The following is a 23,834-nucleotide window of genomic DNA, read 5'->3' on the forward strand; positions in this document are numbered from 1 at the left end:
CAGCAGTATCTGAAAATCAAATTGTTTCAACCTTCAGAAAATAGCTGATGTCTAATCTTGCTGTACACACTTTTACACACATATCCAAACTATTGTTGCACACACAAATGAATGCATTGAAAGAATTCCACTGAGTGTATTTTTTATCAAGAGTGAGGTGTCATCAATACTCTTAAGTGTTCTTGTTAACAGGGCTGGGTAAAAGTCATTGTGTGTGTGTGTGTCTCACTATGATTTTTGATTAAATGTCCAAGTCCTTACAGCCTATTAAAGCAGGTTCACATGTCAAGCTTTAAAGCCAGTGGCAGACAGAGAGGATCCAAGGTAAAGACCCGAATGAGTTCAAGCATCAGGATATTTAGTGAGAAGCACAACCACACTGAGACGAGACAGTGTGGGAAAAATCCCAGTGGTTTATTCTTTTAGCCCGTAGCCACGTCTTCATTCATCATGTTGGCTACATTGAAGACCTCAGGCAAACATGTTATGGCACTTCTGTTGTTCTTTTCTTTGTATCTTTGAGCTTACATGTGTTTTCATTTTGCTCACATTTAAAGCTTACGTGATCTGATATCTGATACACACACACACACACACACACACAGGGTTAGGGCTTCATTCAGTCATTATTTATCGTTCACGCTTGTGGAGTCCACCCACCTCCTCCTCCTCCTCCTCTTTCTCTCCATCTCTCCCCAGTCTCCCAGTCCCAGCAGCAGTGCAGAGCCGCTTCCACGCTGCACTGATGCAAAATAGTGAAACATACGGTGTGGACCGCAAAATGTGGAGGGCGACGACAGAGAAAAGAGGGACGGGGTGTCTGCGCGAAGGGACTGCGCTCTGACTTTATTGGAAGGTGAGTTCATGTGTTGCCGTAATAGTGGACATGTGAAATCAGAAACAACAAGTAAGTTGCTACACGGTGAAAACTGAACGGTGGTTTTCTACAAAATTACGTTTGAGTTCGTCTTTGTGCGTTAAAGAAGCCAGTGGTGAGAGAGGCACAGCGCAAAGGCGCAAATCTCATACAAAATCGCGCTAAAATGAGATACTGCACCTGAACCTGAAACCCTCTTGCTGTGAGGTGACAGTGCTAACCACTGCACCACCTCTTTTATTCAGACAGAATAACGTAATTCACTAAATGATCATGGTTAATCACTGTTATGAACCTATAGGTATGTTTGGCTGGGTGTCAATTATCATCATTTGTCAGCTTTAAATTATATAATCTGTGTCCATTCTGCAGGTTCATCAGCCAAATGACTGCTTCATTATTCAGTAAAAGTATGTCAAGAGAGTGAGTCTCAAAAATCCTAATAACATATAGAAAACAAAGTGCATCTTCATGAATGGACAACGTTCCCAGTGCTGCAGTTTGATGTTCAACTTGATATGATCCACTCTTGTGTCAGAGTTTACAATGAGACAGTTACTTTTAAAGTCCTTTTTCATTGGTGCTTACACCATGTTACCCTCCATCCTCTGTGCATCCTGTGTTACATCCTACAGAGTACTGTGAACTGCGGCTTGGTTCTAACTGAGCTGGTGAAACTACGTTTGGTGCAAACAATCAAAATCACTTAATTGGTCTCTCTGCTTCTCCAGTGGAACCATAGAACAACTCTGTCCCAGAGTCGTGCCAAATCTCAAGCCGTGGGTAAGCAGCCTGTCAGAGATTTGGCATCATGGTAAGAGCGGGTGAAGGCAACTTGAAAAAGATTACGTTTTCAAGGGGTGAAGATCACGACATTATAGAGTGAGCAGTTAAGGTGTAAAGGTGAAGCAATAGCCATTGAGTTTACCCTGCAGCAGAGAGCTCCTTTAAACAGCCACTGTAACTGTTCCTCCCCATTTGCGTTGCTATGTTGAAGAGGCAACATTTCCTTATGCTTTTTGTTCTGCACGGCTATTGAAATGAAATGAGATGTTTGCAGTTCTCTGTTGTTTGGCCTCATTTCCCCTGTGCTATATTGCCCTATACATAAAACAGAATTCATGAAGGTAGTGAATGGTGACATAGGTTAAATCTGACCGTAAAGATTGTTTTGGTTGCTTTGCCTCCTGTTGTTTTTGTCTTTTTTTCTTTGAAGTCTTAATGTGCTGTAAAAGAAGAAGTTGAACTGTGGTAAAAGAGGTCTGACATGCAGCGAATTCTAATCTCAAATGTTTCTTTCTGAGAGAGTTAATGTGTTGGTTCTGTTGTGCATTCAGGAAAATGTGAGAGGGAGTGAACAGGAAGTACATTTACGAGTCACAGTACTCAGAGAAGACACATATGTTACATCACACCTCTGTTTGAAGTCTTGTCATGTCATCACACTGAGATATTATACATCACAATCAGCCATCAGCAGATTCCTAAATCAGCACAGTCAGATAACATACAAAACCTTAGAATATATGCAGTGCAGAGACATCCTCACCCTAAGGACCTGACAGGCCATGGAGTGTATTGCCACGTTGCAACAGTGGATCCGTGTAAACTTAGTGCATGTTGTATTTTGGAGCCATGTGTAATGGTCAGGATGTTCTGACCTCAACCACAGTTTGCTGGTGCTGTGCTTTAAAGGGACCACAGCCCTCCAGTCCAGTGGAGGAAGCAACCTCAGAACTGACCCACGGTGACACAGCCTTGTGTGTGTGTGTGTCCATGTACAAGTGCACAGATGAATCTCTTCCAGAGCCACTGTGATCGAATGGTCCATAAAATGTCATTAAAGCTCTTTTCTGCCATTTGTGGCTCTGTGGTACCAGATGTTTGATGAAGACGATAAATCTGCTTGCAGCGGCCTGAAACAGAAAGTGGAAGCAGCATGTTTGGCAGTGTGTGTGTGTGTGTGCGTGCGTGCATGCATGTTTGACCAAGGGGAAAAACAAAGTTACAGTGAAAGGCTGTAAGACTTACTGAGGAGAGAGGCTAAAATCAAAGTCTGGGAAAAACAAACACACACGAGGACAAGAAGTAAAAATGTGTTTCTCATCAGTGTGCTCAGATCCTTCACTTGATGGCCATAATAGATGGCGTCCGGTCTGCTCTCATCATTGCATGTTGCTCCCATTACGCTTTCCGAGCCCACCATGTGTCTCTGTCTCTGCAATCAGTCAGGCAGAGCATGCAAAACAGACTTGTTTATAGATGTCTGCAGGTACACTTTACAGATAAATAACATGTTTATCACATCTTACTGTGCAATTCCATTGATATCAGTGCGCTAAATATAGTTCTCAAAATGAATTTCTGCACTGTTATTATGCTTTATTGTACATGAAGAGATGATGGCTTCTGATGGCTTGAGCTGTTTTTATGGCTCACAAATCTATGAGGAAAGTGGAAAACCATATGAAAGGTTGATACTGGTCTAAGTGAAATTGGAGGAGAGAACTTGTTAAATTCACTGACTCAAATGTGGCACCAATTTGATAGGCAGAAAAAGAGAAAAACCTGCTGTTTGGGGGTGTAACCATGGAAATTGTATCTGTATTCATCAGTCTGGGAGCTAATGTTAGACTGAGCACTAAGCTCTGAACAGTTTCTGATATGATTTGATTTTAGCTGAACTTGGTTTTGACACCAACAGTGGTTGTCTGTCTAACTCGCTAATGTTGATCTTCCTCTGACCTTCTCGTGTCCCATGGGCCCTAATCGCTCATCAAGCTAAATGTTACTGAGCTGTTGGATCAGAAGTGGTCAGGCAACAGCTAAACTCTATCCTACCTCCCCTCCTCCTCTTCGTGAATGCTCACTCACTCATAGATTGATTACTCCTTCTGTCACACCCATGCTTCCATCATATCTTTCCTCCTTTCCATCTGTCATCACAGACAGTGAATACAATCTGTGATGACCACCTCTGAACATTTGTCCTCTGGGATTAGTTAAAGATTTAGTGAAGGCAGTCTTAGCCCTGGTCAGTGCCCAGCAAGAGTGGCACATCACCTTGCTCAAGTTGTTAAAGCACGAGTCCAGATTGGCCTGGCAGCAGCATCGACTGCCGTCGGTTTGCAGAGGTCACGTGTTTGGAGCTTATCAGCACTCCCTTTGCTCTGGAGTCATTCCTTCGGCAAACAGGAAGAAGGAGCTCAGAGTGTATCCAGGAAAAACAGACAAACCAGGAGTTGGGAGTTTGTAGGAACATATATGTATCTCTCTCGTGGCATTAACGTTGTGCATAAATCGTTAGATAGATCTGGCGTCTCTGCAGATCACTGTGGTTGAATATGGGGACACTGGGACTTTTAGTTTTTGTCATGCCACTTTAAATCATTGTTCATTTTCAACTTTAAGATAAACTGCAACTTTATATTATCAGTTAGTCTGTAAATTATTTTACTGATGAACAATAAAGTCTATAAAACATCAAGTGAAAAATTAAGCAAAAAAAGCTGAGCACAATTTCTCGGTGCAAGGCTTTCAAAGTGCATTTCCCAGTACCAGTCAATCCACAGTTTTAGTCTCCTGACATATTTATGTGTGCCTGAACTGCTTTATTCTTTGGTCTTGTATGTGACTCACATCTCTCTCCTTTTCTCCCTCTCTGTTATCTTAGCTGGCCTTAAGTGAACTGAATGAAAACACAGAAGTCCCATCTACACAGAAGCCATCGGCAGACTAAGTAGATTGAAGAAGACAGAGAGCAAGTGTGGGAGTCAGGGAGGGAGGGATGACAGAAGGGATTAACAGCTAATCCAGTGCGTGGACAATCCTGGAGGAGCCTTATTTTTCTTCCAGGATCATGTAGAGAAAAAAACATTTGCTGGATTACCTTACTTTATTGGCCTTTTCAAAAGAGCATCACCCTCCTTCTTCCTTCTTCTTCTCTAAGGTCTGACGTCTTGCTTACAGAGGGACCAGGGACCAGAACAAGGAGCAAAGTGACAAGCTTGGTCTCAGGATGCCTCATGGACAGTTGGGTGCCACACATGGATAAACCTCTTTATTGAGAGATGGTACACGGCAGTGGACCCCCTCTCTCTCTGCTTGGAGTTTGATGAAGTCCATTGCAGAAGAACTCATTGGACGAGATAGACAAGATCCTCTCAGAAGTTGGGATCTGTAGGACACAGGGACTCACTGCCAGCAAGCTACAGAGTGGAGACACTACTGTTTTCTTTCAGCTGTGTTTTGGGAATTGTTTGTTTGAAGGAGCAGGATTACAGAAATTATCGAATGTTTCTGAAGCAAAGAGAAGCCATGAATGTAACTGCTTGAGGACAGAGCATGCAGTGTGGATGAGATGCTAAAGTAAGGTTAAAAACCACAGACAAGTGAGTAACACTTCAGACATAAACTCAGGCACTAATCCTTGTAGACTAACTTGAAACCCAAGAAATAGTAAGAAGGAGTGGCTCAGTCTGGTGGAAACAGGAATATAGAGTGACTCAAATCAGCAAGTGTGCTGGTGCCACATACTATCCAGTGTCACTTTGTCTTTAAAATTCTACACACTGAAAAACTTCTTTTGCTAAGTTTGGACAAAAGGCAAATTAAAATACTTGGTTAAATACCGATTTTACAAGGCTTCCTGGTGATGTGATCTTCTGAGTGTATGCAAGACAGTTCTCAAGACAGTCCTCAAGACAGTTCTCCAAGTCTAAAAATGTAGAAAATTAAGTGAACATTGTCAACATGAGGATGTTTCTTTCCTTTTTGTGATACAAACCAGACGAGTTGTTTGGCTGAATTGTTTCTCAATGTATTTTCAGTTGTGGTTAGACTTTATTTTTCTAAACTCATCATTCATTGAACCAGATCTTAACCAAATAAGCCCAACCAGCACCAGACTCTCCAACCACACCAAGTGTGGTAACCAGAAGAAACAAATTATGTCGCTGTAATTTATGACCAAAAGCTGTTCTTATGCGGGACAAGTGAGCTGAGCGTTTGGTCATATTGGGCAGACGTACAGTACTGGCTGACAGGGAGGCCAAAAACAGAACAGGATGGAGATGGGGACTTGACTCTGCATCCATATTGGCATGTTTCAGTGTAGATTCAAAAGCAAACCGTGGGCAGACAGTGGATGAATAGCTGGCTCTGGTCGTGTGGCGAATGGATTATACACACATTCTCTGCACGATGAACAACCACATGTTTGTGTTTTCTCTTCTCACTGTCTGCTCATTTTAATTTTTTTTCCTCTGCTTTTACAGTGGATCCTAAACTGGAATTTAAACTCAACTGACGCATAGCCAGAGCTCAGACATTTTCATTCAAATTAAAGGGAAATTACAAAGGTTTTCTGCCACCATGAGTCTGGGAAAACTGCCAGGGATCAAAGGCCTTGTGTCTGGCTCTCAGGGGAAACGTCGCTTCAAGAGCGAGCTCTCTGTGGACATGATCAGCCCGCCGCTGGGTGACTTCCGACATACCATGCATGTTGGCCGTGGTGGGGATGTGTTCGGTGACACTTCCTTCCTGAGCAACTATGGGGGCATCAGGGAGCCAGGAAGTCCAGATTCTGCAAACAGCTCCAAGACTGGGTTCTTCACACGTACTTTTCGGCACGTGCGGAAGAACTCTGTGCCGCGGCCACGAGGTGGCTCCCGTGACTTGACATCCCCTCCACCAGACATCTCACCCATCATCAAGAATGCCATCTCCCTGCCCCAGCTGAACATGGACTCGCCCAATGGGTGCCTACAGAGGGTGCTGTTCCCCAGCTCCATCAGCTCAACAGATGGTTCCTTCTGCACATATGGTAAGATAACATAAATACTCAGCACAGGATAGTATTTATGTGAAATCAAATCAACTTCAACTGTGTGTGTCTTCACATCCCATCTCACACAACAGTATATGTCAGTAAGGCTGCACGGTTAAAGGTGGTCAAGTGGGTTTCAGTTCATTTTGCATCAGAACCCAGATTTGACCTCACTTTGCAAACTAATGTGTTCAGTTACATTTTATGTGTAGATTCTTTTTTTTTTTTTTTTTTTTTTTTGGATAAGATTCAACAAAGACTGCAATAGATAAAGCATTTAAGCATCAACAGTTGCTAATGCTAATTTAATTAGGAGGATTTAAAATATATGTGTGTGTGTGTGGGGGGGGGGGTTATTTTTTATTGGTGTTGTTATCTTTAGGTTATGGTAAACTGGAGGAGAAAATAATAAGCAAAAAGCTCCTATAAGATCCTGCAACCCAGACAGTATGATCAGTGACCTAGTTATGGGCTGCAGCAGAGGGGCAGAGCAGCACTGCATTAGTCACCATGACGGGGGAGAAGCCCAAACCGGTGATATACTATATCATTACAGTTGCAGTTCTCACTCTTCACTCTCCAGCAGACCAAATAGCATAAAAAGCTGCTGAGCTGACTTGGCACAAACAAGACTATAAATGTCAGCGAACACACAAACAGAAAGGGTGAGGTTGCCCTCTGCCTTTCAACATCATTCCCACATTCCTCCAAGACAACCGGCAAACAAGCGGGCTTCTTCTGAGTCATCTGAATTCACCTTGGCAACACCTGTACACAGCGAGGTCTATAAACACAAACACGCACAGCTGGTTCAGGGGAAAGAGAGAGATACTTAGTGGGTATTTCCTGTCATGTGCGCAGCATTAAAACACCATTCATTATATCTGCTAACCAATCACAACTTATCAGGCAGCAGCATGCGTAGCCTGGACTGGAAATCCCCACTCTGTCTCCAGATTCCTTACCCAATTCATAAGGAATTTGAACAAAGTGATGTGGCACCGGCATAAAGAGCCAGTGAGCTGAAGGATGATGGGAGCCTTTTGTCATCAGTGGGTTTCAGTATGTTCTCCAAGTCAGTATTTCCATCCATCTTTTCATATTCCTTCGGTTGTTCTTTAATGAAAACATAATGCCAGTATTGCAAAACAAGGCCTACAGTAGGTACTAATTACATATTAATTATATTTAAAAAAACAAAGTTCTTATACAAAAATGTAAAATCCAGGTTTTGTTATTGCAAAGAAACGCAACAATTTTTAGTTTGAAAAGTCTGAGGGCTAAACCTGAAATTTGAGGAGCACTGTTTCATAACAAATGTGATAAACCTCTGTACAAAGAAAAGCAAGTCATTTTAATGTAATTTTATTTTATTCTTCACAAATTAACAAACCTTTATCAACTGATCATCGCTCACTCCATTCTGTACTGTAAAGGCAAAGTAGTTTTTTTATGGCTCAGCTTCAGCCTCTTCAAAGGTTCTTGTAGAGGTGGAAAAGTCTGAAGAGGTATAAACCTCCCATGTCAATTTCTAGTTTCAGGTCACTTCATATTTGTATAACTGTCGGTCTTGTTGTCCATTTCCACCCCCTCTCTGTGGCATCATACTTCTTCATCAGCTCCTCCTGTCTGTCTGTCCGTCCAGTAGGCAGAAAATTCAGTCTGTCCTGATAGGGAAATTTCAGCAGTGCCTCTCTGAGTTGTTACAAGCTGCCATCTTGTGGTGGAAGAGTTAAATTGCTAGACTTCTGTTCTGGTTTTGCTTACAAGTGTTGGCAGAAATTTACACTTTGCAAAGTCATTTTAAATTAAAACTGTTGTAAAAACATAACTTTACATTTAAATTCTTCAATGACTCCACTACAAAATCCAACTGCTGCCCTTTAAACATTTCTTGTTACACACTTACATTGAGGTTATTCATTTATGATATAATGCTGTCTTAAAAAGTTCAAGTGTATGTTCTTTTTTCATCCTTGCGACTTTTGCATGTGTTCTGCTTCTGTCTGTTTGCAGGTCTGCAGTCTGGATTTGTCACTCTCCCTCGTCTCTCTCGTCTTGACAGACAATTTCAAAATGAAGACATCCAGAAAGGGTCTCCATCAGACAGTGGCGGCATCACACTGACACGCTCAGACTCCCTCACTTCGTTCACTGTAGACCTTGGCCCTTCCCTTATGACTGAGGTACTGAGCTTGATTGACAACCCCAGCGGCCTTCAGATGTCAGATCACAGTCAGGCTCCAGGCGAGGAAGAGAAAGGAGAGGGCGAGAAAGAGGAAGAAGAGGATGACAGCTCTCTGACACAGACGCCTGTGCAGAGCCCCGGCTTGACGTCACCCAACTTTTCCATGGGTAGTGGGTCATTCAGCAGGAACATGAACAACAGGGGGCACTCCTGTAGCTCTACCTGGACAGAGCAAGAGGAGGAGAGGAGGTCTCTGAGGACACCAGACGTGTGCGCTGGGTCTCCTCAGAGAGCCGAGCCTGCAATGGAGGCAGAGAGGTTCCAGAGGGCAGCTGACGTGCTGTCTCGTCATTATGGCGGAGAATCACTCACAAAGGGAACGAGGATGAGCAACTGCACCACCTCCCCTGCCCGTTCACACAGCCGTAAAACACCGTATGCCTTCTCTGAGGAGGAAGAAGAGATTAAAGTCTAGATGTTGAAACTCTATGAAAGAGAACAGAAACTGCACTTGTCTAATAAAATCATAAAAACTGTCCAGCAAACTGAGTTCTTGGTTCAGTTCAAGTCAGAGAGGCTGAACATTGACATATTCTGTTGTTCCTCCATAAAACATTCTTCCATTTATCACATGTATGGACATGTGGGCAACCATCAGATCCTGGTCTTTGTTCGGTTTCTGCAGTTTGGATGTTTGATGCCGATCTTGACCCTGGACCTGATCCCCTCTGCAGTACATTGCTGCCGTGACGTGGAGAGAAATGCAGTGCATCCGGAAAATATTGACACCACTTCGCTTTTTGCATATTTTGTTATGTTACAGTTTCTAAAATGGATTAAATTCATTTTTTTCCCTTAAAGTTCTGCATAAAACACCAGATACTGACAAAGTGAAACAAGTTTGCTTTCATTTTTTTGCAAATTTATTAACAATAAAAAAAACAAAAAATATAACATGTACACAAGTATTGACACCCTGTGATCAATACTTTGTTGAAGCTCCTTTGGCAGCAATTACAGCCTCGACTCTTTTTGTGTATGATCCTATAAGCTTGGTACACTTATTTTTGGGCAGTTTCTCCCACTCTTCAATGCAGAACCTCTCAAGCTCCATCAGGTTGGATGGGGAGTGTCAGTGTAAAGCCATTTCCAGATATCTCCAGAGAAGTCTGGCCTCTGGCTGGGCCACTCAAGGACATTCACAGAGTTGTCTCGAAGCCACTCCTTTGTGATGTTGGCTGTATGCTTAGGGTCATTGTCCTGTTGGAAGATAAACCTTCACCCCAGTCTGAGGTCCAGTGCACTCTGGAGCAGGTTGTCAGCAAGGATGTCTCTGTACATTGCTGCAGTCATCTTTCCCTCAACCCTTACTGGTCTCACAGTTCCCGCTGTCGCAAAACATCCCCACAGCATGATGCTGCCACCACCATGCTACACAGTAGGAATGGTATTGGCCAGGTGATGAGCAGTGTCTGGTTTCCTCCAAACACGATGCTTGTCATTCATGCCAAAGAGTTCAATCTTTGTTTCATCAGACCAGAGAATTTTGTTTCTCGTGGTCTGAGAGTCCTTCAGCTGCCTTTTGGCAAACTCCAGATGGGCTTTCATATGCATTTTACTGAGGAGTGGCTTCTGTCTGGCCACTCTACCATACAGGCCTGATTGGTGGAGTGCTGCAGAAATGGCTGTTCTCCACAGAGCAATGCTGAAACTCTGTCAGAGTTGACTCTGTCACTCAGTTTAGTTGGGCAGCCAGCTCCAGGAGGGCCCTGGTGGTTCCAGACTTTTTCCACTTATGGATTATGGAGGCCACTGTCCTCTTTGGGACCTTTAATGTGGCAGAAATCTTTCTGTACCCTTCCCCAGATCTGTGCCTCGACACAACACTGTCTCAGAGGTCTACAGACAATTGCTTTGACTTCATGGCTTGGTTTGTGCTCTGACATGCACTGTCAACTCTGAGGGCTTATATAGACAGGTGTGTGCCTTTCCAAATAATGCCCAATCAGCTGAATTTACCACAGGTGGACTCAACTCAAGTTGTAGAAACTTCTGAAGGATGATCAATGGAAACCGGATGCACCTGAGCTCAATTTTGAGTGTCATGGCAAAGGGTGTGCATACTTATGTACATGTTACATTTTTTGTTTTTCGTTTTTAATACATTTGCAAAAAATTCAAGCAAACTTGTTTCACTTTGACATTATGAGGTATTTTGTGTAGAATTTTGAGTGAGAAATTTGATTTAATCTATTTTGGAATGAGACTGTAACATAACAAAATGTGCAAGAAGCGAAGCAGTGTGAATACTTTTCAAATGCACTGTAAGTGGCAAAGATGTCTGACCTGCTCTAATTCTATGCATAATAGTTGACTAAATATACTATAGGGCATTGAAATTTGAATGGACTTTGAGTTTTATATTTTTTCACACTGTATTCACCACATCCTTATCATGTTTAAGAGCAAAATGTATTTTACATAACAATTTTTAATTTGAAAAGTCCGGGGGGTGAAGCTAAACCTGAGAATTTGAGGAGCACTGTTTCATAACAAATGTGATAAACCTCTGTGCAATGTAAATAAATTAACTGGAATCAGGAATCACTGTGTTGTACAAACTTAGCGGTTAACAGTTGTGCAATTACAGCTCATATTCCTCTGAGGTCTATGTGATGACTTCACCTGTAATATGTTTATAGCACCCTTTACCAAACTTTTATCAGTATTAGCTAAGTCTTTATTTTCTAAAGTGATAAGGCTGATGTAATAAAGGCCTGATTTGCAGTTTGTCGTGTCATTTCATGAAATTTCAACTTTCATTTTCAAAAACATTTTGTTAAACAAAGACATTTTAATCAAACTCTGTCTCCTGATAATAATTTGTTCTAATTAGTAAGTACACGTCCAACAGGCACAGAGCAAGTTTGGCACCCAGCTGGAAACCTCATGGCTGCCTGTTGAACTCACTGCATAACATTTATTGGTTGGGTGGTGACACACTGATGCCCTTTATATATGAAAGCTTCACACTATCTCATCTAAAAATGCTTACTTTTCCCCTCTTATCTTGCTCTGCAAAACTGAAACTCATCATAAAATATAGGATAAATCTTTATGGTTTCCCTGTTGGGACACCTAGTTCTTGTAACAGCACAAGGACAGAAATGAGGACACATATAGAATGTAAGCTACATAAATGATTGACATATCACCTTTGTTTGAAAGGTAGAGAATACAAAAAGTTGACGTGAATGTACTATAAATATATCATTTTTGCAAAAACAGTAAAAACCTGTAGTACTGAGTTGATCAATAACCCTTGCTGCTTTCAGATGTCAGGTTAGGAAGACAAAGGAGGGGGAGACGAAGAAGAGGACAACATTCAACCATCTTATCCTGGTTTGTATTCAGTTTCTGCAGGTCTGATGTTTGATGGTGATTTTGACCCTGGACCTGAACTCCTCTCAATCATTTTATGTAACATTAATATGAAAATATTTCTGCATTTCTCTATTTCAGTTAATAAAAAATGTCTGCCAGCCAATCACAAATAACGTCAATTAAAAAAGAGAAAAAGAGGGTAGATTATAAAGGGACAAGCTGATGGTGGTCTGTAAATTCTGTAAATGAAAATGAATTTTTTTGTGCAGCAGACATATTGTTTCTACCCACACATGAATGACCAACAGACACCATGAACATCAGCTGGGTCTTCATTTCCTTCGGGATCCATATTGTTTGGTGAATTAATTGTTATTCCATAAGACAATATGATGCAATATATACAAAATAAAAGCATAAAATATAGTATGAATGATTTCTTGTTAAAATTGTTGCATTACCTTCAGAATATTTAATGATTCTGGCAATCCAAATATGACCATAAACTAACAGTGAATTGGAATTTATAAGCTCATTCTGAAGTTTGCGAAGTTCTCATATATGTAAAGTTTTATGAATTGATTGTTTTATTTATTGGCCAGTAGGACAGCAGAACAATGTCATTGTCATTGCCACTGACCACTTCCACATTGCACATGATAACTTCAACAGTCAATATAACACTTTAGAGAAGTGCAGCTTAAAAAACAGATATCCATTAGAAAGTATGTAACTTTGTAAATTGCATTGTTCACCTGTCCTCTCTGCTGTTCAGAAATCTGCCTCTGCCTTTCTTTTATACTAGTGAGGGCATAAAGTAAAGTGAAAGTGAAACATCTATAACTCCTGATTTGAGTCATGAAACATCCCATGAAACAACCTCAAACTTTCACTTTGAGTGAAAGAGTTAGAGATGTTTCAAAGTGAAAGTTTGAGGTTGTTTCATGGGATGTTTCATGACTCAAATCAGGAGTTATAGATGTTTCACTTTCACTTTACTTTATGCCCTCACTAGTATAAAAGAAAGGCAGAGGCAGATTTCTGAACAGCAGAGAGGACAGGTTTGTGAGGGGCAAACTTTCAACTCACATCGTGATCTTCAAAGTCACTGGAAGGATTGAAAGAAGCAGCACATCTACATGAAACAGGCAGAACTACTAAAACACAAAGGTGAGTTTAGTGATCACTGATGTAGTCATTCATTGTACAATTTTAAAAACCAAAATCAGATTTAAGTTTAGATTAGAGCTTAGTTACTTTGAACAAATTAACCTCTGTTGAAATCAAACTCAAACATTGCCAGACCCTCACATACATTCATTATGGTTTGCAGCGGACTAGTCTAGTCATAAATTAGCAAAGTTATGAATTATAAAATCATATTTATAAAAATTTAACAAAATTTTCATTTGGCCTATGTTTCAAAATGTTTTGCTTTTGTATAATAGAAGTGCTTCATCACTGTGACTTAAAAAAAATGTTTCTGCTGTTGTTGTTCACCTTGGAATCAGGTTGTCAGCACAAAATGCATAAACCTTTTAATTATTATCTTCATGTGATGTGTGGTGCCGAAGCCCTTCATCAGATATGAAAGAAGTGCAGAGACACATCTTATTAAGTATCTGTGCAGAGGGCCGCCTGACAGGTCATGAGACTACAGAGTTATAAAATGAAAATTTGTGTAAAATGTAGCAATTTTCCACAAAGATTAATAAGATTTTTATTGTTTCTTGTTACTCATTCAGTTTGAATGGTGATTCATACTTTGAGTGCAGGTTTATCATAGTATGTGTCTAACTGACTTTGTCCTATGACTCTATAAAGCATGAAGAACACATAAGATGGAGAACCATGATGACAATACAGATGCTGAAAGAGAGTCTGAAGTGAAATCTGTAATATCTTCTGTGACAAATGAACAGGGTAATATAAAAGTTTAAAAATAAACCTAAGACATTGAACAGTCTAATTACTTTGTTTCTATGCTGATCATGAATATTCTGATATTCCTTCATGGCTCTGCAGTTGGGATGATGGAGGAGAGTGAAGCTGAAACCAAGGTAATAATAATATCTCTTCAATTTTTTATCATGTCATTTTAAAACTTTTCTTGTTTCTTTACTAATTTTATCACTGCCCGCTGCCAACTGTTTCACCTTGTTTTTATTTCATGTTTTATTGGTTATTGGTAATTGACTTTTTCTCTTCTCTCTTGTTTATGTGTCACAAATACACTCTGTCTTCAGTTTCAAAACACATCTTAGGTAGACTGGAATTATTATTATTAACAACAACAACAACAATAATAATATATATATCTTTTTTTTCCAACACCAGCTCACTGACAGATTATAGATTGTACTTGTGTTGGTGATCTTCTTATTCTTAATCTCAGTGACTTTAACCTGATGAACCACTGAGATTAAATGAACTAATTTGTTTCCTTAGTGTGATCCAGCAAATGAAGCAGGTGATGGAGGAGAATCTGAAAATAAGTCAGAAACATCTACAACCAAGGAGAAAGGTAATGTTTTATTAAATTATCAGATATCTTACAGTACATTGCACTGACTCTCTTAAAATGCAGTTTCTGATTCCGCATCAGGTGAATTACATACGAGTGGAAACAAGGATCAGGTAAGAAGTTTGTATTTTTTTTCACAAACTCCTTAGGACTACTTTCTTTATAACCCATTATTATTATTTTTGTTATTCTTGTTCTTCTTATTATTATTATTCTTAATGTTATTATTGTTATTATTGTTATTATTGCCTACAGTACAGTTTTATTTTATTATTTACAGCAGTCAGTGAAGATTTCTCAAGAGATCAACAGGAAAGATGAATATCAAAGAGAATTTAAAACTCTGCTTGATAGACTTCACCTTCAGGACAAACATCAAAAGAAGTTGACACCAGGAGATTTTCTTCAAATAGGTCCACCTGTGAAACAGGACCATGACACATGTGAGAAAGATCTAGCTCATACTTTTCTTCAGAGGTTGATGATGTTAGACTATAGAGCCAGATATATTCCTGTCAGACAAGACAGTCCTGAGGTCAGCCATTCAAATCCTGTTCCAGAGTCTGACACTGTTGAGACAGATGACAATGACTTAGATGCTCTTTTTGGCTCCACTGTAGACTCTGATCAATCAAAACAGACTCATGTGCATCCAGTAGATGTTCAGATGGCAGTGTTTCACTGCTCAGACAGTTTTTTTAAGCAGAACATGGTTACAAAGCTATCACAGTGTCAGTACGCCTTACCTTTACTTGTTCCTGACCCAGTCACAATGGATATTTACTGCCCTCTGTGGACTTTCAGGCAAATAATGAAAACATGGAAAATAAATCAAACCAAGACTAATTCAAAGAACAGCATGATGAAGAGCATGCCCATCTGCAAAGCTGAGACACCCATGGTGTCATTTTTCCGCCTGGGTTCACTCTCATTGTCTAAATCTCAGCTGATGAACTCTTTGATCAACGAGCGTCACAACACCTTCTTCCACAGAAACTGCCCAGGGAGCACCAAGTCTCGCCATCTGATGGATGGTGTGGCAGAGATTGCCTGGTACTGCCCTGCTGGGAAAGCCAATGATGCCTTCACTGACTGCATTGCCTTTAGCAATCTCCATGGTGATGCTCTGTTGATCAATGAGCAGCGTGACATACTGATTGAGAAATCTTCAGTCAGTGTTGTTCTTGTACCAACTCTGGAAAAAGGTGACAAAAGTGCAACAGTTATCGCATCCCTTTTCAAGTCTCCAAAACCTCTCATTGTTCTTATTGGTGATAATGTTCATGGTGCAGTTCAGATGAAAGAGGGAAAATACAAAATGGGGTTAAAGGACAGAAGTCAGTCAGATATTTCTGAAGAGTTAAAGAAAATCATTCACAACATTTTGTCTGGCCCACATACATCCTTCAAGCTTGAATCTATGACTGAGACCTCTGGAATCAGAGTGGACGAAGATGACACAAAATGCCTAAACGGGAAATCTGCAGCTGTGAAAATGGTGACGTTGCTTCAGGGAATGGATGTTTCTAGGATCAAAAAGAAATTTCTCCCTTGCCAAGGCGAACTGTGGCACGGGTGGTGCATAACAAACAAAGAACAGTATCGTCTAAAAGGAAACATTGAAAAGGAGAAATGTAAGAAGCAAGAGGAACTGATGAAAATACGACAAGATCAGTGCACAGCTTCCTGTAGTCAGCTGATGAAACTGTTCATTGAAAGCCTCACATCTTTGAAATCAACAGAAAGAGACTATTTCTTGAAATGGACTCAGATCTTGATAGATGCCCTCTCCACAGACGATTTGTCTCTAATTCTTCAGAGCTATGATGAAAAGTGGTCGGAGGTCTTGGCTTTGAAGAAGAAACATGACAAATCTGATCAGGTAAAAAGGAAGCAAATTGAGCTCGATCAAATATCAACAAAGCTACAGTCAGCAACTTTTGGCTTGGAGCACATCTTCAGAGAAATGGGACAGATCTATGAAGCCCACAAATCTTTGCAGAAACAACCAGAGAGGGGACAGACTGACTGGTCTAAATTCCCAGAGCTTGCTGCAGAGCTGATGATATCAGGTCACCCCATGGAGCTGATGGACGGCGATGCAGGTCATGTGCCTTTAACATGGATCTCTGGTCTATTAGATCAGGTCATCAAGAAACTGGGTGACAAGAAAGTTTTTGTTTTGTCAGTTTTAGGTGTGCAAAGCAGTGGAAAATCAACAATGCTGAATGCCATGTTTGGATTACAGTTTGCAGTGAGTGCTGGCAGGTGCACCAAAGGTGCCTTCATGCAACTGGTCGAAGTGTCAGAGGAGATCAAGGGAAACTTTCAGTTTGACTACATTCTGGTGGTGGACACTGAAGGACTGCGTGCACTTGAGTTGGCAGGTAATGCCACTCTTCACCATGACAATGAACTGGCAACATTAGTGGTTGGTCTGGGAAACATGACATTGATCAACATTTTTGGAGAGAATCCAGCAGACATGCAAGATGTTTTGCAGATTGTTGTCCAGGCTTTCATGAGGATGAGGAAAGTTAAACTTTCTCCCAGTTGTGTGTTTGTTCATCAGAATGTTACAGATATTTCAGCTGCAGAGAAAAACATGGATGGAAAAAGACGCCTGCAAGACAAACTGGACAAGATGGCCCAACTAGCTGCCAAAGAGGAGGTCTGTGATGCTGAGTGCTTCGGTGACGTCATTGCATTTGACGTGCAAAATGATGTGAAATACTTTGCCCAGCTTTGGGAGGGAAGTCCACCTATGGCTCCTCCAAATCCAGGTTACAGTGAGAGCATCCAAGATCTGAAGAAGTTTATCCTCTCTAAAGCTTCACAGTCCGCTGGGATTACTCTGTCACAGTTCAAAGGCAAAATTCAGGATCTGTGGAATGCCCTGCTGAAGGAAAACTTTGTTTTCAGTTTCAAAAACACACTTGAAATTGCAGTGTACAGAAAACTTGAGGTCCAGTATGGGGACTGGACCTGGGCCCTGAGGAACGACATGTTGACCATTGAAAACCTGCATTACACCAGAATTGAAAAAGGAAAACTTGACAGGGTTGAGCTCAGTGACCTTTATAAAGAAATGAACAAAACCTATGAAGAAATCAAAAAAGGTATGACAATTTACTTTAACGACAACAGAGACGAAGAAATGTTGGTCCAGTGGCGAGGCCGATTTGAAAGCAAAATCAAGGAGTTTCATGATGAACTGGTGAGGGGAGTCAAAAGAAAACTGGATGAAGTTATCCAACAGAAGAAAGCTTGTAAAAATTTTGATGATAAGAAGACAGAATATGAGAACAAACTGCTACAGAAAAGTAAAGAGCTCGCTCATCAGTTAAAAGACAAGACAAAAGATGAAGAGGAACTTAAAAAGCAGTTCAACTCTCTTTGGACTTCCTTGGTTAGAGAACTCACGGCAGATATGAAACCTATTGAGGATATCAACTTGGAACATGATCAAATGTCCATCCTTCAAGAGCTCGGTTTTGAATGGTCTCTCATAGATGAATCCAAAAACAGTGGAAGATACAAAAACATATCAAAAGTTGGGAGTTATATTGATTATATAACTCTGAAGAAATACCAAGTTCTCAAGTGTCGTCTCCAGCATTGGTTGCCATCTTCTTCAGCAACACAAGAAGAACTGAAACATGACTCAGCTAAACCTCTCCCATTTGAAGAACAGCAACTGATTCTAACCTTCATTAATCATGTTGAAAAACAGTCCATTGATGGAATTAAGACCAAACCTGTAGCCACAAAAGGCTATAGTCTAACTTACTTGCAGGAATTGGCCAAAAATGTTCAAGCAGAAGTGACAGGATTTGGATCAGAAAGGAGATACACACTAAAGAAGGAGTTTACAGTTGATCTCTTACTGTATGTATTTGACAGAGCAGGCAGTTTGCTTTCAGAGTCCCACAAGACATTCAAAAGGAGCAATGACGCACTCACTTATTTAGAAAGCAAGAAAACACAAAATTACAATGTTTTCAGAAGTTTCTGCAGGGGAAGCTCGTCTGCTGTTGTGCTTGGAGAACTGATCTGCGAAAAACTCAAGAGTTCCTCTGTGGAGGCAGTCTGTAACAAGACTGCCATTGATCTCGCTAATGAGATGAGGTGCAGTGTCCCAGCTTTCAATGGAAACAGGTTGAACTTGGAGAAACATGTGTTAAAGTCACTGGCAGCGGAAGAGGACTTTGGTGGTTTTATGACCTACATCCAAGACCAACGGGAGCAAGTACAGACATTTATAAAACAGGAAGCAGAGAAATACATGTTCAAAGAGAACAAAAATAAAGCGCTGAATATATTCAAGAAAAATGTTGAAAACATCATGGGGCCTGTGAGTCAAGCTCTATTTGATGCAACAGAGAAAGTCAACACCCAGGGAGGAGACACAGATATGTGGGTGAAGGAATTTTCTACTTTACTATCAGATGAGCTGACATTCACCATTTCTTGTCAAAACTTCGGGGACATAAAAAAATTTGATTTTCTTAAAGATGAGATAAATAAAGGCCTTGTACCTATCATGAAGGAGATAAGCAGCCTCTCACTGGACAAGGTGAAAGAATTCAGGATGAAGCCTGACGAGATCCTCATCAAACAGCTGTGTGAGGGCTGCTGGGTAAAGTGTCCATTCTGTGCAGCCGTTTGTATCAACACACTGAAAGATCACAGTCCTCACAAACACAATGTCCCTTTTCATCGACCGTCTGGGATTGAAGGATGGCACTATAGGACGACAGACAATCTGGTCATTGATTTCTGCACAACATTAGTTGCAAGTGACAAACATTTCTACCCTGTTCACACAGATGAGACGTCTGTTCCTTATAAAGAGTACCCAAAAGGTGGGAAGAAATATGCTGCATGGGAGATCACTCCTGATGAGTCGAAGCTGACATATTGGAAATGGTTTGTATGTCGGTTTCGAAACCAGATTGAGGACCACTATCAGTTAAAATTCCACCAAAGAGGAGAAATCCCGAGTGAGTGGATGAAATACAGTAAAGAAGAAGCTATTCAAAGTTTGGATAGTTTGTGAAAGTGACACAGAAACAATCAAACTCCACTCAGAGTGACAGAAATGTCATTAACTATTCAAAAGCAATAGGAGTTTTTGATTAGAGGATGTGGCCTTTCCCAAATGACTAAACAGCACCTATTTTACTTTAATTGTATTGTACATAGTGACCTGCGATATATTATTGAGTAGTAAGGATTCCTGAATGCAAAGGAGATCACAACATAAGTAACCACAAATGATGTGTTTGTTAGTTGTTAAAGGATACTTGAAATGTGTGTGTGAATATTCAAAAGAAATACTATTTCAACAGGCAAGTTTTTGTTTTAACATATCATTATGAAGTCTGCGTTTGTGACAATGTTACTACTTTAGTTTTTCCACTTTAGTTGGTTTTTCAAGATTTAAGTTACTCAATATTACAAGCATATTTTCACTAAAATGTAATGAAAGAACTAATCTAACTGAACAATGAGTCATAAGGTGGATGTTTTGAGACTGAATTACTGAAATCTTATAATTATGAAAATGCAACTAGCTTGTATGAGACTTGTTGAGGTCCAACAAAACATGTTAGAGTTATGAGAAGTTGACATATAGTTTTATAAACAGAATGAAATTCTTTTAAAATGTTTTTGTTAAGATGAATCTGTTTTTTTCTGCTGTTCAACTCATCTTCATATGTTGTCCATTTTGATTTTTTCTGATTTTTCTCAAAGTTGGATTTTTTTTAATTTTTTTTTTAAGAATTTGATGTAGTATTGAGTGTTCATGGACTTTATCTAATTTTAAATGACCTTATTGGATGCAATATTGGAATTGTTTTTGTAGTTTTTTAAATTAATTTCCTGACATTGTATGTCCATATGATGAGAAATATTAGTCTTTGTGAAAAATATTAGTGATATTTTCTTTTACTGTAATAAATAGACCTCTCACACAGATCAAATATTTCTCCTGACAACATGCTTCAGAATATGTCTAAGAGCTGGCACAAAGTAAAGCAAGTGAATTTTATTGATATAGCCCAAAATCAAAAATAAATTTGCTCTGCTAATCATCATTTTCTCTCTGTGTCTCTCTAAGAAAGGCTGAACATTGATTTTGACAATAAGTTTATGGGAACCTGAAGGAAATAGAATTCTTTGAATTTTAGGCAGGTTCATATACTGTTACAGGGGCAGGCAGATGCTGTTTAAATCTTTCAAAATTTTAACTGGGTAAAAACGGGTGCAGTGGTTTAAAGAAAATATAAATAAAAGATATATATATCAACACACTAAGAAAGAAAGATTAAAAGGGTTGGCTATCACAGGTTAATGAATGTGGGTCTTGATCACTGAAGGTTTCAGTGTCAGACAGCTGCAAATGCTTAGTAGGAAAGCCGAGGAAAAAGAAACAAAGTAAGGAAGGAAAAGTGAAAAGGGAAACGTGTTTGAAGACTGTAAAGCTTATGCATGCTGGTTGGAAGAGGTAAACACTAAAGAAAGATGAACCAAGGGAGGGACAGCTCCATCCTCCTCCATGGCTTGGTGCCTCATAATCCCGGTAGGTCCTGATCTGAACTTGACTCTGCCAAGAAGACAACAACAGCAACAAGCAGATCAGTGCACCTTTTGACAACCCTCCTGCATACAGTGCAGTACCAACAGCCACACCAGAAACGGGACAGATATATCCAAACTTGGAAGACTAAAGACATCAGCCCCAATGCCATCACCAGTGAACCCAGACAGTCAAGGCAAGATCCATGAGGTCCTGAAGCACTCAGCTCAGCTAGTTCGTAGAGCACGGACACAAACAAGATATGGAGAATACAATGGCTTATCTCCCCTGTCATACTGAAGGTGGCCACAAGACGGCAGAACAGGACTGATTTTCTGCAGGGAGCTCAGACCAACCACCACTGAACTCAGATTCCTGAGTTCAGGATGGCACCTCCAGATAACTTAAGACTTACCAGCCTGACTGGATTAGCCTGGCCAACAGAAACGTCATCACTGCATTCTGTCAGTCTGTCGACTGCTTCTTTGTGAGAGGTGATACGACAGAGACATCTGCATGCAAGCTGAATGATGAGACTGTGTCTGATTACCTGTCTCACCACACCGAGGTTCACACCACTCACACACAGCTTCAGAAAGACGAGCAATTAAGAACTGAAATGCTGTAAATGATGTGTGTGTCGATTTCCTGAGCAAATGGAGGACTGCTATCAGTTAAAATTCCACGGCAGAGGAGAAATTCCCAGCAAGTGAGAAAAATCACTCTAAAGTAGAAGCAAGTGAGTCTTGACAAAATGTACATCGTATGAAGTAAGCTCAAATGTGCAGATGAAAATAATGATACTAATTTTCATGGGATTATTCAGTAATCAGAGTCCTAAAAAACAATTCACAGACTTTTACTGATCTTTACCATGGACAGGTGAATATGTCTGTGGACGGTCAATGAGTCACTAAACTGCATGTAATGAAACCTGTATACAATAATAATTGTTTTATTCAGACTAACCGTTAATGTGCACAAGAGCAATAGAGGGAATCATAAAAATAAATATATTGCTATTAAAGGGGATTTACAGTATTCTTAAAACTGGGCCTAATGTTTCCATGTTTTGGTGACAAACAGGTACAAAGTTTTGGTATCGATCCTGATTGCTTCACTGTGCTGACATAAGTTAGCGTCTGCCTTGCAGCACCCGTTTACCTTACCAGCTGTGACAGAATTATCATTCATCTTTTCCACTGGTTTTCCATGCACATACAGCTGCTCAGAAAGTCATTGGTGCTGCAGCTTGAATTTCTGTCAGTCTGAATTTGTAAGGACGGATTTTAAATTTACTTAAAGTAAAAAATAATAACTAGAAACCCATTTAACTAACATTTGAAAATCATGTCCAACAAGTATTCTCTATTTGTATGCGTTAAGTCTGTATATTTTAAAGTTAACCATGCTAAAGATTAACAATGGTTATGTTTTTGAAGTATTTGAACTGTTTAGATGTCTTCTTATCTGTCTTATCTAATATCTCCTGTTACTGTGAGAATTGTTTTTCATCTAACTCTTTGTTTGTATCTTTTTCTGCCTTTTTTTTTTTACCTGTGCCAATCCACAGCTGGGTGGTCCCTGTCCTCCTCCATTCGCCTGCCCTTCTGCACACCTGTTCCATATCCTGACCAATCAACTCCACTCCTGTCTGCTGCTAATTAAGGACTGGTCTTTCTATCCACCTCTCAATGCATTTTTCCGTCCACTCAGCGGTACGCACATCAGGCCTGTATTCATTTTTGTCCACTTTTTGGACAAATTGACAAACCTGTGTTTTTTTCTGTATGTTTGGGTTCACTGCATCGGTCCTGCCCTGTTAGCCCAGGCAGCTCCTGTGTGTCTTTCGTGTCTCCTGTTTTGGAAATCTGGACTCTCAGTTTGGATTGTGTGTACTTATTCATCTTTGACCACATGCACAACTGTCCAACTTGCAGGCTTTGTTTGAAATACTGAGAGAAATTAAACTTTGTTTTGGTGTTGTAAAAAGTTACTCAATAAAACTTCTTATGAATGTATTCCTGTTGCCTGATGTCTGCTTTGGGGTCCTTTTTCTCATGAAAACAGTTATCGTCAATCATAACCTCATACACATGAGGTTTATTGTTTTTACTTTGAGTCTTGCTGTGTCCTTACTAAACTGATAAAATAAATGACATGTGAGAAGGTCGACTGATGGAGAAGTTCTTCTATTGTTTGACTGCTCAGAATATTTCCCAGCTCTATGCAAGTTACTTCATAAGGAAACTTGTTCCCCAACAATAAATAATTTCTTATTAAATTATATAACAGAAAATACATATTTAATAGAATCCAACTCCACCTTTGAAATAATTTGAAATAATAATAATTTGTGCTCCCTGTATATCCTGATCAGCAGACATACAACCACGTCCCATTCTGAGTGAAAACAATCAATGTAAAAGGGCCAAATTGGAAAAGCTGGTG

General features: G+C 40.1%; 2 protein-coding genes across 7 annotated transcripts; both read left to right on the forward strand.

The window, feature by feature from the left end:
• Window positions 1-270: 270 nt before the first annotated feature.
• On the forward strand, window positions 271-9,765 carry cdc42ep1b (CDC42 effector protein (Rho GTPase binding) 1b). Of its 5 annotated transcripts, XM_046415341.1 has the most exons (5): window positions 272-856; window positions 4,551-4,692; window positions 4,827-5,268; window positions 6,154-6,701; window positions 8,721-9,765. In XM_046415341.1, the coding sequence occupies exons 4-5, from the start codon at window positions 6,251-6,253 to the stop codon at window positions 9,365-9,367; spliced, it is 1,098 nt and encodes a 365-aa protein (XP_046271297.1). In that variant the 5' UTR covers window positions 272-856; window positions 4,551-4,692; window positions 4,827-5,268; window positions 6,154-6,250; the 3' UTR covers window positions 9,368-9,765. The 5 variants fall into 5 exon arrangements, with proteins under 5 accessions (XP_046271299.1, XP_046271298.1, XP_046271297.1 ...); XM_046415343.1 differs by having other exon boundaries at window positions 271-856; window positions 4,551-5,245; XM_046415340.1 differs by having other exon boundaries at window positions 4,551-5,268.
• A 3,537-nt stretch (window positions 9,766-13,302) lies between these two features.
• On the forward strand, window positions 13,303-23,555 carry LOC124073223 (interferon-induced very large GTPase 1-like). 2 transcript variants are annotated; one of them, XM_046415308.1, is made up of 7 exons: window positions 13,303-13,446; window positions 14,101-14,199; window positions 14,302-14,336; window positions 14,725-14,800; window positions 14,882-14,913; window positions 15,081-15,243; window positions 22,957-23,555. In XM_046415308.1, the coding sequence occupies exons 2-7, from the start codon at window positions 14,118-14,120 to the stop codon at window positions 23,049-23,051; spliced, it is 483 nt and encodes a 160-aa protein (XP_046271264.1). In that variant the 5' UTR covers window positions 13,303-13,446; window positions 14,101-14,117; the 3' UTR covers window positions 23,052-23,555. The 2 variants fall into 2 exon arrangements, with proteins under 2 accessions (XP_046271264.1, XP_046271263.1); XM_046415307.1 differs by lacking the exon at window positions 22,957-23,555 and adding an exon at window positions 18,469-20,961 and having other exon boundaries at window positions 13,313-13,446; window positions 15,081-18,435.
• Window positions 23,556-23,834: the final 279 nt, after the last annotated feature.

This window comes from Scatophagus argus, chromosome 16, assembly GCF_020382885.2.
Source record: "Scatophagus argus isolate fScaArg1 chromosome 16, fScaArg1.pri, whole genome shotgun sequence".
In the NCBI taxonomy this organism is placed as follows: Eukaryota; Metazoa; Chordata; class Actinopteri; family Scatophagidae; genus Scatophagus; species Scatophagus argus.